The sequence below is a fragment of the Polypterus senegalus genome, chromosome 9 (assembly GCF_016835505.1).
Source record: "Polypterus senegalus isolate Bchr_013 chromosome 9, ASM1683550v1, whole genome shotgun sequence".
NCBI classification, from domain to species: domain Eukaryota; kingdom Metazoa; phylum Chordata; class Cladistia; order Polypteriformes; family Polypteridae; genus Polypterus; species Polypterus senegalus.
In genome coordinates, this window is record NC_053162.1 from 47,987,270 (window position 1) to 48,003,638 (window position 16,369).

Sequence of the window (16,369 nt, forward strand, 5' to 3'; positions counted from 1 at the left end):
TGTTGTTGCAGAAATCGGTAAAGTGCTGTAAAAAAGAAGTATTTACCATTTCTTAACATCCTGTTTTTTTTACACACTGAATTTTACATAATAAATGGCCTCAGGCCTCTAGACAAAATGCAACATTGGAGAAGGGGAACCTGAGTGAAGGCTTTTATTCAAGAAACAATGAAGAACTCAGTCACTGCATCAAAAACTATCTTAACTATTGTTTCAACACTGTGGTATTCTCAAAGACAGTATGTTGGTATTAAAACAACAAGCCCTAGATTACTAAAGAGCTAAAAAAGAGAGCATTCAAATCTGCGGTCATAAAGGCTCTGAAGAACAAACAGCGAGTGCTAAAGAAAAAGCACAAAAAAGGAAAGGAATCTTACAAAGCTAAAATAGAAAAAAGTCAGAGAGAATAACATGAAAGATGTCTGGAAAGAACTGAGCATAATTACTGGACTCAATCTAGGGCTCAGGTGCTAGAAGGAGATGTGAACAAAATGAACACCCTGAAAAAGTTTAATACATTTTCCCTCCCATTGCCACCTGTGTTCAATGACCAGTATCCCCAAACCATCCCTACTATAGTACATCAACAAATTCCATCACATCAAACAGAATGGCCAGTGATGAGTCCACCTCTGACCATTAGTATGGCTGTCCATAACTGAAAACCAAGTAAGGAGACAACTGAAGAAGCTACACAAAAGAAAAGCTGCTTGACCAGATTGAGTCAATCCGAGTTCTTAAAGCCTATGCCAACCCACTTTGCGGTATTCTTGGCCACTTATTCAGTCAATCCCCAAGACCATGGAAATTGCCGCTGCTATGGAAAACATCCTGCATTGTTCCTGTCCCAAAGAAGGCAGGTGCCTCTTCACCTCACGACTACAGACAAGTTGATCTTACATCTCAACTTTGAAAGGCTGACCCTAGACTATATGAATCCTTTTTTGGCAGACCACCTGGAACCACAATCAGACAAGGATTGGAGTGGAGGATGCAATTATCTTTCTGCTCTACAAAGCACATTCTCACCTGGGCAAAGTTGGCAGCATGGTGAATTTATGTTTTCAGATTTTACCAGTGCCTTTAGTACCAGCCAGCCATCCCTGTTAAGGGGTGAGCTCAGAGATATGCAGGCGGATGAGCCAATGGTGTCCTGGATAATGGGCTGTTGGGCAGACCTCAGTTTGTGAGACTTAAGGAATGGGTTTCTGATATGGATCTGAGCAACACAACAGCACCACAAAGAACAGTCCTATCTCTTTTAAACACCAGGTCATGTCACTTGTATAAATTCTCAGATGATCTTAATCAATCAAAGTTATCCAACACCCATTTGAAAAAGTAACTGCCTCCATAGTTACAATATTTGGCTACAGCACCTTTAGCACTTACTGTATATTTCCAACTAAATGATTCCTATAATTTGATGTTAGCTTAAATAAGTTAGTATTTTATCACATGTGGGGGCTTTCACATGGATGCTGAGGATTTCTATTCCTTACAGAACCGTTTTCACTTAGATACAGTAGTATGTTTACATGTATGAACTGTTTGCTTCAGGTCATAGCATAGCATCCCTATTGGGTTTAAGTGAGGATTTTGACTAGACCACTCAAACTCCCCTAGCTGAGGCTAAAGAGGCTTGCAGCTCTTCTAAAAAGTCAAAGAGGATCCCAGAAAAATGTCAGAATACGTCTTCTGCTCTGTACTTGTGGAAACTTTGGCAGGCAGACCTTTCACGAGAAGATTCACACCTGTTTCAAATATTCTCCATTTGGAGATAATTGATCTCATCATGGTGCATCCCCACTGGAATTTCCTTTGATCAAATCATAATACTGTTTTAGAAACCTTGTGGCAACTACTTCCTTCTCTTGGTAAGGTTTAAATTCAACATGGCTAACTAGAAATCAGGAATGGCTGTGTTCAGTCAGCTGAGTATGATTCCTAATTAACTTTGGTCAGCTACTTGCTTGAGTAACTAAGGGGGCAATTACCTTTTTACATGGGTAGTAAAGGATGTTGGATAACTATTATTTAACACTATTTCTAAATTGCTGCTTAACGGATTTATGTTTAGTCTGTTTGCATTTATCTAATATTATATCATCTCTAAAGATCTGAAACCTTCATTGTGACAAATACTGTACAAAATGAATTGGAAAGGAGGCAAATACTTTTTCAGAACACCATAACACAAATATTTAATACAGGGTCTGAATAATTATGCAATAATCATATTACAGAACTTGGTATATACACTACAAACATTTTAACAAGTTTAATAATTTTGCTCTTAACCAAGAAGTCTGGAACAATATAAAGTACTATAATAATCATAATTACAGTTTATATTCAACGAACATTGGAAAACACTTAAAGGTTATGAAAACTGATGCAAGGCAATGTACTACTGAACAGAAACTGAAAGTGAGAAGCAATTAAAGTTCTGCATCTTTATTCAGCCTTACAAGAAAGTAAAGTTACCAGTCACTTTACAGTCTCCAGCAATAAACAAACAATTATGTGACACCATGTACAACCAAGGAATGGTGAAGGCAATAAAGGTTTTATTATAAAGAAAACAGGACCAACCTTGACACTCCACTGTCCCCAACAGAATTGCTGCTCATAGCTGTGACAGCAGTTAGGGTACTAACACTGCTACCAGGTGAAACAGCAATCTGGGATGGAAGAGAAAGCAGATTTAGATGTGCCATGAAGAAAAAGGTTATAGGAAATTCTCACAACAGTAATTTAACATAAGTGAACAGGAAGGGCATAAATCAACATCTAAAATTCTGACTGACTTTAAAGATTCTGGTTGTATCAAAGTTTGCATACAGAAAAAATACTTTACACTTTAAGTTAGACACATACATTGTCACTTTTGATTTAAAACTAAAACTGAAATTTGCATGAATTTACTAATATTATGAAAAATGAAGAATGAAAAATAGTCTAATAGCTAAATAGTCAGATTCTATGGGCTCAATTTCGCTTGCAAGAGTATTTACAGTGCATCTGGAAAGTATTCGCAGCGCATCACTTTTTCCACATTTTGTTATGTTACAGCCTTATTCCAAAATGGATTAAATTCATTTTTCCCTCACAATTCTACACACAACACCCCATAATGACAATGTGAAAAACGTTTCTGGAGGTTTTTGCAAATTTATTAAAAATAAAAAACTGAGAAACCACAAGTACATAAGTATTCATAGCCTTTGCTCAATACTTTGTCAATGCACCTTTGCAGCAATAACAGCCTCAAGTCTTTTTGAATATGATGCCACAAGCTTGGCACACCTATCCTTGGGCAGTTTCGCCCATTCCTCTTTGCAGCACCTCTCAAGCTCCATCAGGTTGGATGGGAAGCATCGGTGCACAGCCATTTTAAGATCTCTCCAGAGATGTTCAATCGGATTCATGTCTGAGCTCTGGCTGGGCCACTCAAGGACATTCACAGAGTTGTCCTGAAGCCACTCCTTAGATATCTTGGCTGTGTGCTTAGGGTCCTGCTAAAAGATGAACCGTCGCCCCAGTCTGAGGTCAAGAGCGCTCTGGAGCAGGTTTTCATCCAGGATGTCTCTGTACATTGCTGCAGTCATCTTTCCCTTTATCCTGACTAGTCTCCCAGTTCTTGCAGCTGGAAAACATCCCCACAGCATGATGCTCCTCCACCATGCTTCACTATAGGGATGGTATTGGCCTGGTGATGAGCGGTGCCTGGTTTCCTCCAAACATGATGCCTGGCATTCACACCAAAGAGTTCAATCTTTGTCTCATCAGACCAGAGAATTTTGTTTCTCATGGTCTGAGAGTCCTTCAGGTGCTTTTTGGCAAACTCCAGGTGGGCTGCCATGTGCCTTTTACTAAGGAGTGGCTTCCATCTGGCCACTTTACCATACAGGCCTGATTGGTGGATTGCTGCAGAGATGGTTGTCCTTCTGGATGGTTCTCCTCTCTCCACAGAGGACCTCTGGAGCTCTGACAGAGTGACCATCAGGTCCTTGGTCACCTCCCTGACTAAGGCCCTTCTCACCCGATCGCTCAGTTTAGATGGCCGGCCAGCTCTAGGAAGAGGCCTGGTGGTTTCGAACTTCTTCCACTTACGGATGATGGAGGCCACTGTGCTCATTGGGACCTTCAAAGCAGCAGAATTTTTTCTGTAACCTTCCCCAGATTTGTGCATCCAGACAATCCTGTCTCGGAGGTCTACAGACAATTTCCTTTGACTTCATGCTTGGTTTGTGGTCTGACATGAACTGCAAACTGTGGGACCTTATATAGACAGGTGTGTGCCTTTCCAAATTATGTCCAATCAACTGAATTTACCACAGGTGGACTCCAATTAAACATCTCAAGGATGATCAGGGGAAACAGGATGCACCCGAGCTCAATTTTGAGCTTCATGGCAAAGGCTGTGAATACTTATGTACATGTGCTTTCTCAATTTTTTTATTTTTAATAAATTTGCAAAAACCTCAAGTAAACTTTTTTCACGTTGTCATTATGGGGTGTTGTGTGTAGAATTCAGAGGAAAAAAAATGAATTTAATCCATTTTGGAATACGGCTAGTATATACTAGTGCAACCAAGTCATTGAACCATTTTTCTAACTTGCATTTATTTTTTCTTAAATTAACCATATTTTTTACCTATATACTATTCTTTAAAAGGTCTTAAGGTGAAAAAGGGCACGTTTCATCTTTTATAAAACCACAATCTAAATTACCAGAGTATGCAGAGGTTTGACATCGACTACAGTATTAGAGCTAAAACAGGTAATGCCAACATTTGTCAATGATCACTTAAAATTACTTTGCAATCAGAAGGAAAAAAAAATTAAGCTTTCAAGAGCATAAAATCAAACCAAATAAAGAATTTTTGCAGCTCTTACCTGTTGCAATGAAGCACTTGGAGTCATGAAGGCATCAGGAGTCATCAGTTTGGGTTTAGCTTCATTTGAAGGTGACAAAAAGTCAGCAGGTGTAGGAAGATCGGATATCCGACGCAAGTCATGCTGGGACCCCCGGCTGGATTCTTTATCTGAACCTAACCCTTCTAAATTCACATCTGAGAGATGATCAGGAAAGCCTAAAAAACAAAAAATCTAAAATATTATACAGTGAATTAAGAAAGTATTCAGATCCCTTCCAATTCTGTACAATTTACTGTGTTGTACAATTTTAAATGGATAAATTTGACATTTTTGCCTATCATTTTACATTCCATAACCCATAATGACATACAAAAACATTTCAGAAATGTTTGCCAATTTATTTAATATCAAAAACTGAACTCTCTCATTCACGTTAAGTATTCATACCCTCATGCACAAGTTGTAGTACGAGCAAAAATTTGGGTGGCGTGTGTGTTGAAGTTTTGGTACTTGACATTCCGTGTCATTTACTATCAACATGTGATAGCATGCCACTTTGCAACTCTAACAGGATCAATCTGCGTGATTTGATGTCTGATGCCTGGATCAATGCGGTGAATAAAATCATCAAACTTCAATGCTGACATGCAAAAGTATTCATATTGCTTTAACTCATCCACTTCTCAAGTAGGCAATACAAATGTCGTATATTCCCCATCATAATGATGCAATACATTTAAAGGTCTCATATACCATCTTCCATGTTGCTCTTGCATTTTTTTTTTTTACCTTCGCAACAGCATCAGAACAAAGAATTTTTATCTTTAACATCTTTCTTCCCTCAACTCACAACACAGTGAAACCAGACATTGTTTTGATACTGAGATTTCTCACACACTGCCTCCTGGTGGAATCCTCCAGATGTACATAAAGTAGGCATGCAAGTACAGTCAGGGCACTGCTTACATAGCAGCAGCATCCACAACTGCATGTGACGCATAGAGTTAAGTATATCCCTAGCCTTCATCTGGACTGTGGCTGGGCCAATCAAGGACAGTCAGAGACTTGTCCCAAAGCCACTCTAGCATTGTCAAGGCTGTATACTTCAGGTCACTGTTGTAATGCAAAGTGTACAGTCACCTGAGTCTGAGGTTGCATGGAATGTGGAGTATGTTTTATTTGGCTGCATTCATCCTAAAAGAAGATAAACATGTGAGACAGCGCATTTATAACTGGAAAACGAGGTGGTATTCAGAGAGATATTCATGACTGACAATGTATGCGAGTTGAAATTAAAAATGTCAAGGTGGAGCAGTGGTAGTGCTATTGCCTCTATGTAAGGAGATCATTGGTTTGTGTCCCAGGTCCTCTCCGTATGTTAGCACTTTGAGTAGTAAGAAAAGTGCAATAAAAATGTAATGAATTATTATTATTAAATTCAAAGCACCAATCATGGCGGGAATAAAAAAAAAAATATCCATTAGCAGAGGGGTTCAATAAGTAATAAAAGTTTTCCATAATTAAGAAAATCTGTAAGGAATGCTGGTAGATTATAGGGGAATCTAATAAGAGAGTCATGTAGGAATACACATCAATACTGAAAATTAATACAGAGTCTTTAAAAATATAGTGGACTAGATGCGACCAGGGCTGTGGAGTCGGAGTCAATTTTGGGTACCTGGAGTCGGGGTCGGAGTCGGCAAAAAATGTACCAACTCCGACTTCTAAAAAATTTAAATTGTAATGACAAAAAATACACAAAGTTCAAATGTCTAATTTCACAAACAATAGTCATAATTAAGTACTTCTCTGATGTAAGAATATAGCGCGGTGCATAGTTGTGTTACTACTAGTGTGAAGTTCAGCTGTGCTATTATACAACCTGACATTCACATATTGTGATCTGGATTATGGTACATTACAAAAAGTGTTTTCATTTTATTTCAGATATAATGTGTTTAACAAGTTAATTTGAGTGTAAACAAGTGTAATGATGTAGGTGGAGGCATGTGCTATGGCCTGATGTGTGTTCAGGGGTTCTTGTCTTTTGTTTAAACTGGCCAACACAGTAGAGAGTCAACTTCCTAGCCAGTAGTTCTGTGGTTAAATGATGTGTATGCTGCCTTCCTTCAATAAACATAGAAAATACATTAGCATATTAAACACAGAGGAAGAGTCGGAGTCAGAAGTATCGGAAACTAAGGATTTATCTAACGACTCCACAGACCTGGAATGACAGTAATAAAGACCAGCAAGGAAGGGAAATAAGAGCAAAAAACAGATCACTGAAAAATAAATCTATGCTAACAAAATGCAAAACTTACTGTATGCAAAAAGTAAGTACTAATTAGATATTTTTATCAGTATTATCCTCACAGTAACTACAGTGCATCCGGAATGTATTCACAGCACATCACTTTTTCCATATTTTGTTATGTTACAGCCTTATTCCAAAATGGATTCAATTCATTTTTTTCCTCCGAATTCTACACACAACACCCCATAATGACAACATGAAAAAAGTTTACTTGAGATTTTTGCAAATTTATTAAAAAATAAAAAAATTGAGAAATCACATGTACATAAGTATTCACAGCCTTTGCCATGAAGGTCAAAATTGAGCTCAGGTGCATCCTGTTTCCCTGAGCCTTGAGATGTTTAATTGGAGTCCACCTGTGGTAAATTCAGTTGATTGGACATGATTTGGAAAGGCACACACCTGTCTATATAAGGTCCCACAGTTGATAGTTCATGTCAGACCACAAACCAAGCATGAAGTCAAAGGAATGGTCAGTAGACCTCTGAGCCAGGATTGTCTCGAGGCACAAATCTGGGGAAGGTTACAGAAAAATTTCTGCTGCTTTGAAGGTCCCAATGAGCACAGTGGCCTCCATCATCCGTAAGTGGAAGAAATTTGAAACCACCAGGACTCTTCCTAGAGCTGGCTGGCCATCTAAACTGAGTGATCGGGGAGTAGGGCCTTAGTCAGTGAGGTGACCAAGAACCCGATGGTCACTCTGTCCTCTGTGGAGAGAGGAGAACCTTCCAGAAGGACAACCATCTTTGCAGCAATCCACCAATCAGGCCTGTATGGTAGAGTGGCCAGATGGAAACCACTCCTTAGTAAAAGGGACATGGCAGCCTGCCTGGAGTTTGCCAAAAGGCACCTGAAGGACTCTCAGACCATGAGAAACAAAATTCTCTGGTCTGATGAGACAAAGATTGAACTCTTTGGTGTGAATGCCAGGCATCACGTTTAAAAGAAACCAGGCACCGCTCATCACCACGCCAATACCATCCCTACATTGAAGCGTGGTGGTGGCAGCATCATGCTGTGGGGATGTTTTTCAGCGGCAGGAACTGGGAGACTAGTCAGGATAAAGGGAAAGATGACTGCAGCAATGCACAGAAACATCCTGGATGAAAACCTGCTCCAGGAAGCTCTTGACCTCAGACTGGGGCGACGGTTCATCTTTCAGCAGGACAACGACCCTAAGAACACAGCCAAGATATCAAAGGAGTGGCTTCAGGACAACTCTGTGAATGTCCATGAGTGGCCAAGCCAGAGCTCAGATGAATCTGATTGAACATCTCTGGAGAGATCTTAAAATGGCTGTGCACCAACGCTTCCCATCCAACCTGATGGAGCTTGAGAGGTGCTGCAAAGAGGAATGGCCGAAACTGGCCAAGGATAGGTGTGCCAAGCTTGTGGCATCATATTCAAAAAGACTTGAGGCTGTAATTGCTGCCAAAAGTGCATCGACAAAGTATTGAGCAAAGGCTGTGAACGTATGTACATGTGATTTCTCAGTTTTTTAATAAATTTGCAAAAACCTCCAGAAACTTTTTTCACATTGTCATGATGGGGTGTTATGTATAGAATTCTGAGGGAAAAAATTAATTTAATCCATTTTGGAATAAGGCTGTAACATAACAAAATGTGGAAAAAGTGATGTGCTGTGAATACTTTCCAGATGCACTGTATTGATTTTCATAAACATTTATTGAAAATACGAACTGCACTGTATTTTTTGAACACTGTTGCTTTGGGTATTAATAAAATACACTGATAACTGTTGTTGTGTCCTCATTTGCAGTGATCCATCCTCAGTTAGGATTACTGATGTCCCAGGAGACAAAAGAGGCTCATTACGGTAGATACCGCAATGGATTTGCCTTGATGACAGAAATCACTGGAATGTCATTTACAAGACAAATATTTACACAGACTTATATTGGGAAGAAACACCTGGATATATACATAAAAATGGCAGTGTCAAAACTGAGCTGCCCTCAGATAGCTATTCTAACATGCACCACCATCAAGGCTCATGTGCGCTCTCCCTTAAATTAGGCCTTATATTCAACAGAAATTCCACTTAGATTACTAGAATGTAGTAAATGCACTGCTGAAAAAAGGCACACTGCACTAACACAACCAATATAAATAAAACACTACTGGCAGCTATTAAAATTTATTTAATATACTTAGAACGACAGCTACATTTAATTGCGTGAGTCTAAAAAGACACATTCATAGGTCATTGATTTTATCACTGAGCAATGAATACAAGAATAAAAAACATTCAGGGTCACTAGATTTAAATATATTGGTATGACACACACTACATATATTTGTATGTCTCAATTTAACTGTATAAAATAACATCAAAGAACAAAATGAAACTTTTCATTTAAATAAAATGCATAACTTAGCCTCTTTTAGGGAATTTTACTTTAAAAAAAGCTCACCATAGTCTTCATTTGAAACAGGGCCAACCACAAACAAGGATGTTTGCGAGGACAAAGGTGGTTTAAACCAGATTTGTACATCTTGAAGAGATCTACAATGCCACAAAAATATACACGTTACACATGTTTATGTATTTGCTAAAAATGTTCAGATATTGAATTGAAAAAAAGAAGGTAAATGAGACAAAGTGCCTGTATTCAAGATTAAAAGCAGGAACAGTTTAATAGGAAAGGCAAGACAAGAACAAAAACTATATATTTTAGGAGAAAATTTACTAAGATCAAATAAGCTTCACATATATAGAAAAAGAGAAGATATTCAGCCAAGCTGGCAAGAAGATGGCTTCCATTTAGCAATACACAGGCATTTTAGGAAGAATACTAAGAAATCATGCCAACTTCACATTAAATGCTGTAGCTGTCATGCATAAAACAGAATTAAAAGGGATCACCAATAAAATGTTAACATTTAACAGTGACACAACGTGCAACCAGCTAGCCAATATAATATAAACTAGGATTGTACAAAAAGCATTACTTACTTTGTGTGCACACAATATAACTTTATTTGAATGCCTGATTTGGATTCAGTGGAACCTTGGGTTCCTTCTGTAATGGAATAAAAAAAGAAAAATATATATCATTCATCACACAAACTAAATTATTAAAAAGCATTTCAAGAAAAAGAAAACCAATAAAACCATTTACCATAGATCCCGGAATACAAGCCGACTCGGTATATTAGCCGACCCCCTTCTCTACCTACTAAATTACATGTATTTTCCGATGACTGGTATTTAAGCCGACCCCCTTCTCCAAGCAAAAATGTTCTAAATTTCCTTAAAAGTGTCTCTTCAGGTATATTTATCATGTTTATCTGCGAGAATTTGAGACTGCCGGCATTTTTGATGGAAACCAGGAAGTGATTGAGGAGAAGCTTGGTAAAATAAAACCTTTGTCTTGAAACTATATTCGCAAATACGGTACATCGGCGGGTGGATTTCCGGAGACTCGTTATAAATTTGATTAACTTAAATACGCAATACAGTGGACCCTTGACTTACGAACTTAATTCGTTCGCGAAGGCTAACCCATAATGCGTTCCGAACCTCCCACTGCAACACTTACTTAACCTTTTCATAATAAAAAAGGGATGTATAATGTGCATAATTTACCAAAACACCAATAATTTTTCTAATGTGCTAACCAAAAAGTTATAAAAAGTGCCTAGCCTACAAGCTAGGTGCATGGCAGCGTCCATGGTCGCAGCAGCTCAGGGCTCCTCTTTTCAGTGCACTTTTTATTGTTTTTGTACTTTTTTCCTTGTTTGTGCACGATCGGTTCGGCGAACATCCGCTACACCCGTCAGAACCTTCTAGACATCGGTGTCCGGAGCCAGACATCTGTTTCGAGTGTTTTTCATCACACGCACAACATCCCAGACAACATAGCAAGACCAGCGGGCTCTCCATGGATTGCTGTCGGGTCTAGGAGAGCGACACAGACGGAGGAGGGAAAGAAAGCAGAAGCAGGGCCGCAGATCCGGCATTATGCTAAGGCTAAAAAAACAACCATACAAGCCCTATACAGAACTTTTTTTCTGCACTGAAGGAGCCGCTTTTAATCTCATTGTAGATGTGTATAGTGACAATAAAAGGCATTCTATTCTAGAAACAACAATTTCATACTGTACTCACCATTTAATTTGACATCTTTGGGCTGCAGGATGGCAGGAGGAGGAGAATGAAACGGAAGGTGGTTATTGTTTAGGAGCAGCCTCCTTATGCAAATCTTTTCTTTGTAAAATTGTCGAGATGGTGGATTTCGACATGCTGTACATATTAGCGAGATCGGTCACACGAACAGCACTCGCATATTTCCACACAATTTCCATCTTTGTTTCGATTGTGATCGCTTTCTTTACCATCTCTTCCTTAGCAATTATGTGTCTTGCTTGCATGGTCTTAATGAATTATATATATATAGGTAAATCACTGCAATGACCGAAATTACATCCACAAACACATGCATCTGGGTTCCGGCTGACGCTACTAACGCTCTTGGTTGTTTGTTTACAATCGCTAGCGATACGCGTTACGCATCCGGGTCGTAACGCAAGATGTTGATCGTAAATCAAAACAAAAATTTTTATTTTAAACTTCCCGATAATTTATTATAAATTTTATTAATAAAAACAACAACTAAAACACTTTTTTGAATAAATTCTTTATTTAATTTAAAGTACCAGCATGCAAAGTTACTTCTTCATCTGAACGATGGCTCTGTGGTTTTGTCATTATTTACTTCCGTATTTATCGGCAAAACCGGCATTACGCTGGCAATCTTGACTCTGAAACGATACTCGTTGTATAAACCGACCCCCAAACTCCAAGCCAAAAATCTAGGACGAAATTCTCGGCTTATATAAACGGGATCTACGGTACATAAAAAATTACATGTACACAGTGCACTTAAATTTGTTTTTACTCACTACACTTTTGAAAAAATTAAAATATTAAAGAGAATTATAAAAAAAAAATAATTTAAATGCAATCCTTTAAGCAGTTTAATTTTGAATTCTTTAATGGGAAACACAAATGTCCTCACTAAAAAATGAGAAATGCAAATTTTCACTTACAAAAAGATTTTAATGACTTGGAAGGCTACTACAAAAAATCCCTTGACTAACTAACTACTTCATAGCATAATTTTTCCTTGATGAGTATGGGGAATTTTAAACATATTGAGGAATATTTTAAATATAGTGAAGAATTAATTGACTTACAATGTCTATGCAGTTTTAAACTAATACAATTTAAATGGAAAAAAGAAAATCACATCTTGTTTAATTAATATCAGAAGTTCTAGCCATGTCCTAACATGGTATTGCAGCAAAAATTTCAAGTAATATTTTTTCATTTAGGCAGAGGAAATTAGTTACCACTGCACTGAGATTTTTATGTTTCACCAAATAAAAGACATTTGTACAATCTAATAAGAGAGCATAAGCTATTTCCGGAGCAGCACACAAGCACGGTATGCAGTACTGCTTTTTTACAGATACAAAATGCATGGTTTAAACTTCATACTCTGTTTTGGTCTGTGTAAAGCATGTACGTCCACCCTGTTTCTATATAGATTTTCCTCTTACTCTCCCAACAGCACCAAAAAGATATGCACATTAGGTTGAGTGTTAACTCTTTAACAGGCCCTGTGTAAGTGTAGGTACGTACATGAACAGGCCCTGCTTTGCTCCAAGTTCTGCTGGGATAGACTCTGCACTATTACTGAACATGTGTAAAAAGAATTTTGTATTAAGTTATAATTTACTTCAAAGATGTGCAAAACATTAGGGCTATAAAAGAAAATAAATAAGAACAATTATTCCCCACATTTCTAATTGTATGTGACTGTTTCAAATGAGTTCCCTGCCTTGTCCTTGCCTGGTTCACTGCTTCAGATAGTGTCCTTTGACTAAATTTTGTAACCAGTACTTGTCAAGTCAAATTAAATATTATAATAAAAATGCGACACCAATTGTATAATATTCTGCACAATTGTTGTACAGAGGTCAATATTCTTCCCATTGCAAAAACAAGATATATGGTTCCTACTAAAACCAACCAAGGGAAGTGGATAAAAAAGCTTGATAAAGGTATTTCATTAAGTCTAGGACTTCCTGCCAGTCTGACCGGGTGTGTTGCTGCTCTCTCTAATAAAGGAGTATGTTTCATAAGAACTTGGATGAAATAAAACATTACTGTTGTTCATCACAACGTACGATTATCAGAATTATTCCATTATTTCTGATATTAGAATTTAAAAAGCCATTTAATTTTAAAAAGGTTTCATTTAAACTTGCAATAGCCAATTTTATTTATTTATTTTTTAAAGATTAAAACATAGTAACAAAACACAATCCAATTTTAAAAAATAAATAACATAGCAAGTACAATATGTGGCAAACCATGAAATTCACCCAAAACCAACTCAGAAAGCTATATAATAAATGGTTTATCATATAGAATAGAACAGCAAATTTTAGCACAAACTTGGCATGCTCATTTTAGAAAAATATTATTTGCTGACAAATTCTAAATCTTTGTAAAAAGAATTAGGTGTTTTCCAATTTAATAATGTAGAACAGGGGTGCCCACAGTTTTTCGGCTTGCAAGCTACTTTTAAAATAACCAGGTCAAAATCATCTACCTTCATTAAAAATGCTATAAATAAACAAATATACACATACACACATTAAGTATCAAAGGTGGGTAGTAACGAGTTACATTTACTCCGTTATATTTACTTAAGTAACTTTTTAAAAACATGTACTTCTAAGAGTAGTTTTACTGTACCATACTTTTTAGTTTTACTTGAGTACATTTGGGAAGAAGAAACGCTACTCTTACTCCGCTACATTGGGCAACACTCGACTCGTTACTGTTTTTCAATTAGATAAAGTTTGACAAACAATTTTCAATCTGCTCTGTTTAGCGTATGTTGACAAGTTGCGCACACACCTTCCATTGCGTCCCCAGGTCTGATGCGAGATTTGGGATGTTCCCCAAATCAAGGCGGTGCAGCTTTGTGGACAGATGTTGCATTTTTCATTTGAAAGCGTTAACAGAGCTAATCATATTGACCATGGTTTTCTCTTTCCTTGCAACTGTAAATTAAGCTTATTCAACATGTTGGTCAGAACGGAAAAAAAATGCCAAGTCTAGCGGCCATTGATCGTTAAGTTGCTTGTATTCTGCATGTTTAATGAAAAGGAAAAACTCATTTTTCTCCGGCCAAGGGTCTTGAAATCTCAGCAGGAATTTCTCACAAGCCATCTGCCTCAATGATCAATGCATCTTCTATCATCTCTCCATCTTAGAAGGACATCTTATGCTTAATGATCAAGTGACTCACCCGGAACGATGCTTCTGTGTGTCTGCCTTTGCTTTTGATTTCAGCCAAGTGAAAAATGACGGCTGTCCAATTAACTGTGATTTTAGTTCCCTCTCCTTCCTCTTTCTCAGATCGCATTTCGGAAGCTTTCGTAGTTTTTATGAATAGTTTGAAAGTGCCTTTCCCACATTTTCCTTCTTTGGAATAGCAATGATAGATAGACACAGAAAAACGCACTTCGATTGTGACATTGTAAGAGAAAAACTCCTCTTCCAATTCCACATCCAGCCCTTTACCAACAATTTTTTTTTTTTTTTTAAATCCCTTCTTTAGTCGATATAAATTGGAAGGCTAACTAGATCACTTAGATAGATTTGCAGTAGCTCGTGCGTTTGATCGTGCGTGCGGGATGACCAGTGTGTTATAAGAAAAGAGATCTCAGACTGGCCGCCCTGTATGTCAATTAAGTGGCAAATGCCATAGGGAGGAAATGTGATAGACTAACATTTAAAATATATATATATTTTTTTAAATGCAACGCAATCTACTTGCACTACCTTTCCGATCTGCCGGTCGATTGTGATCAACGTATTTTGGCACCCCTGATTTAGAACATCATCTTCTCACAGATGGGCAGATCAGGATTTTTCCAGCTGAGCAAAATATGTCCATTATTATTATTATTTTTAACATCAGTAGTGTAGTAATGTAGACTACCACAACAGATTTTTTTCTGGTAAAGTGTTAGGAGTGCTTTTAAATTCATAACTGTCCAAATATATAAACAAAAAATTTTGAAATGGCATGAGTGTAGAATCCTCCAAAACACTTGATCTAATCATTCTATCTATATATGCATACACACACACATATACACATATATATATATATATATATATATATATATATATATATATATATATATATATATATATATATATATATATATATATATACAGGAGTGCAGAATTATTAGGCAAGTTGTATTTTTGAGGATTAATTTTAATATGGAACAAACACAGTGCTATCAGTCAATCCAAAATGTTAATAAACCTGAAACCTGAATGTTTCACAGCGGAAATGTGAGTGTGAACATCATCAGGGGAATACATATGCACAATTATTAGGCAACTATTAGTGTGCAGATTTATTATGCAACTAAAGGAAAAATGAAAATTTTCCCATCTCACTTGTTTATTTTCATCTGTTATAGTGAGAATAATAAACAAACACCTCAAAATTTACAAATAAACATCTCTGACATTTCAAAAAAATAAATCAATCAATCAATGACCAATATAGCCACCCTTCTTTCCAATAACAGTCATAAGCCTTTCCATTCATGGAGTCTGTCAGTTTCTTGATCTGTTGACGATCAGCTTTTGTGGAGCAGTGACTACAGCCTCCCAGACACTCTTCAGAGAGGTGTATTGTTTTTCTCCCCGTAAATCTAGCGTTTAAGAAGTGCCCACAAGTTCTCGATAGGGTTTAGGTCAGATGAGGAAGGGGCCATGTCATTATTCCTTCATCTTTAAGGCCTTTACTGGCTGGCCACGCAGTGGAGACTTCGATGCAAGTGATGGAGCATTGGCCTGCATAAAATCATGGTCTTTTCCTGTATCACTGTTTGAAGAAAGTGTCTTGAAAAACTGGCAGTAGGTTTGGGAGTTGATTTTGAGTTCATCTTCAATGCAAAAGGTCCAACTAGCTCATCTTTAAAAATACCAGCTCATACCAGTACCCCACCTCCACGTTGGAGTGGAGCTCTATGCCCATTACTGATCCACAGGTCCATCCATCTGGTCCATCAAGAGTCACTCTCATCTCATTGGTCCAAAAA

At 37.5% G+C, this 16,369-nt stretch overlaps 1 protein-coding gene across 1 annotated transcript in view; it reads right to left on the bottom strand.

Moving 5' to 3' along the window:
* Window positions 1–16,369, bottom strand: part of edc4 (enhancer of mRNA decapping 4) — a 113,047-nt gene that overhangs the window by 41,664 nt on the left and 55,014 nt on the right. Inside the window, exons 13-16 of the mRNA XM_039763082.1 lie at window positions 10,179–10,245; window positions 9,637–9,728; window positions 4,903–5,099; window positions 2,596–2,684 (exon numbers count right to left, since the gene is read on the bottom strand). Of these exons, the coding sequence (XP_039619016.1) occupies window positions 2,596–2,684; window positions 4,903–5,099; window positions 9,637–9,728; window positions 10,179–10,245 (445 nt within the window). The remainder of the gene's footprint in view (window positions 1–2,595; window positions 2,685–4,902; window positions 5,100–9,636; window positions 9,729–10,178; window positions 10,246–16,369) is intronic.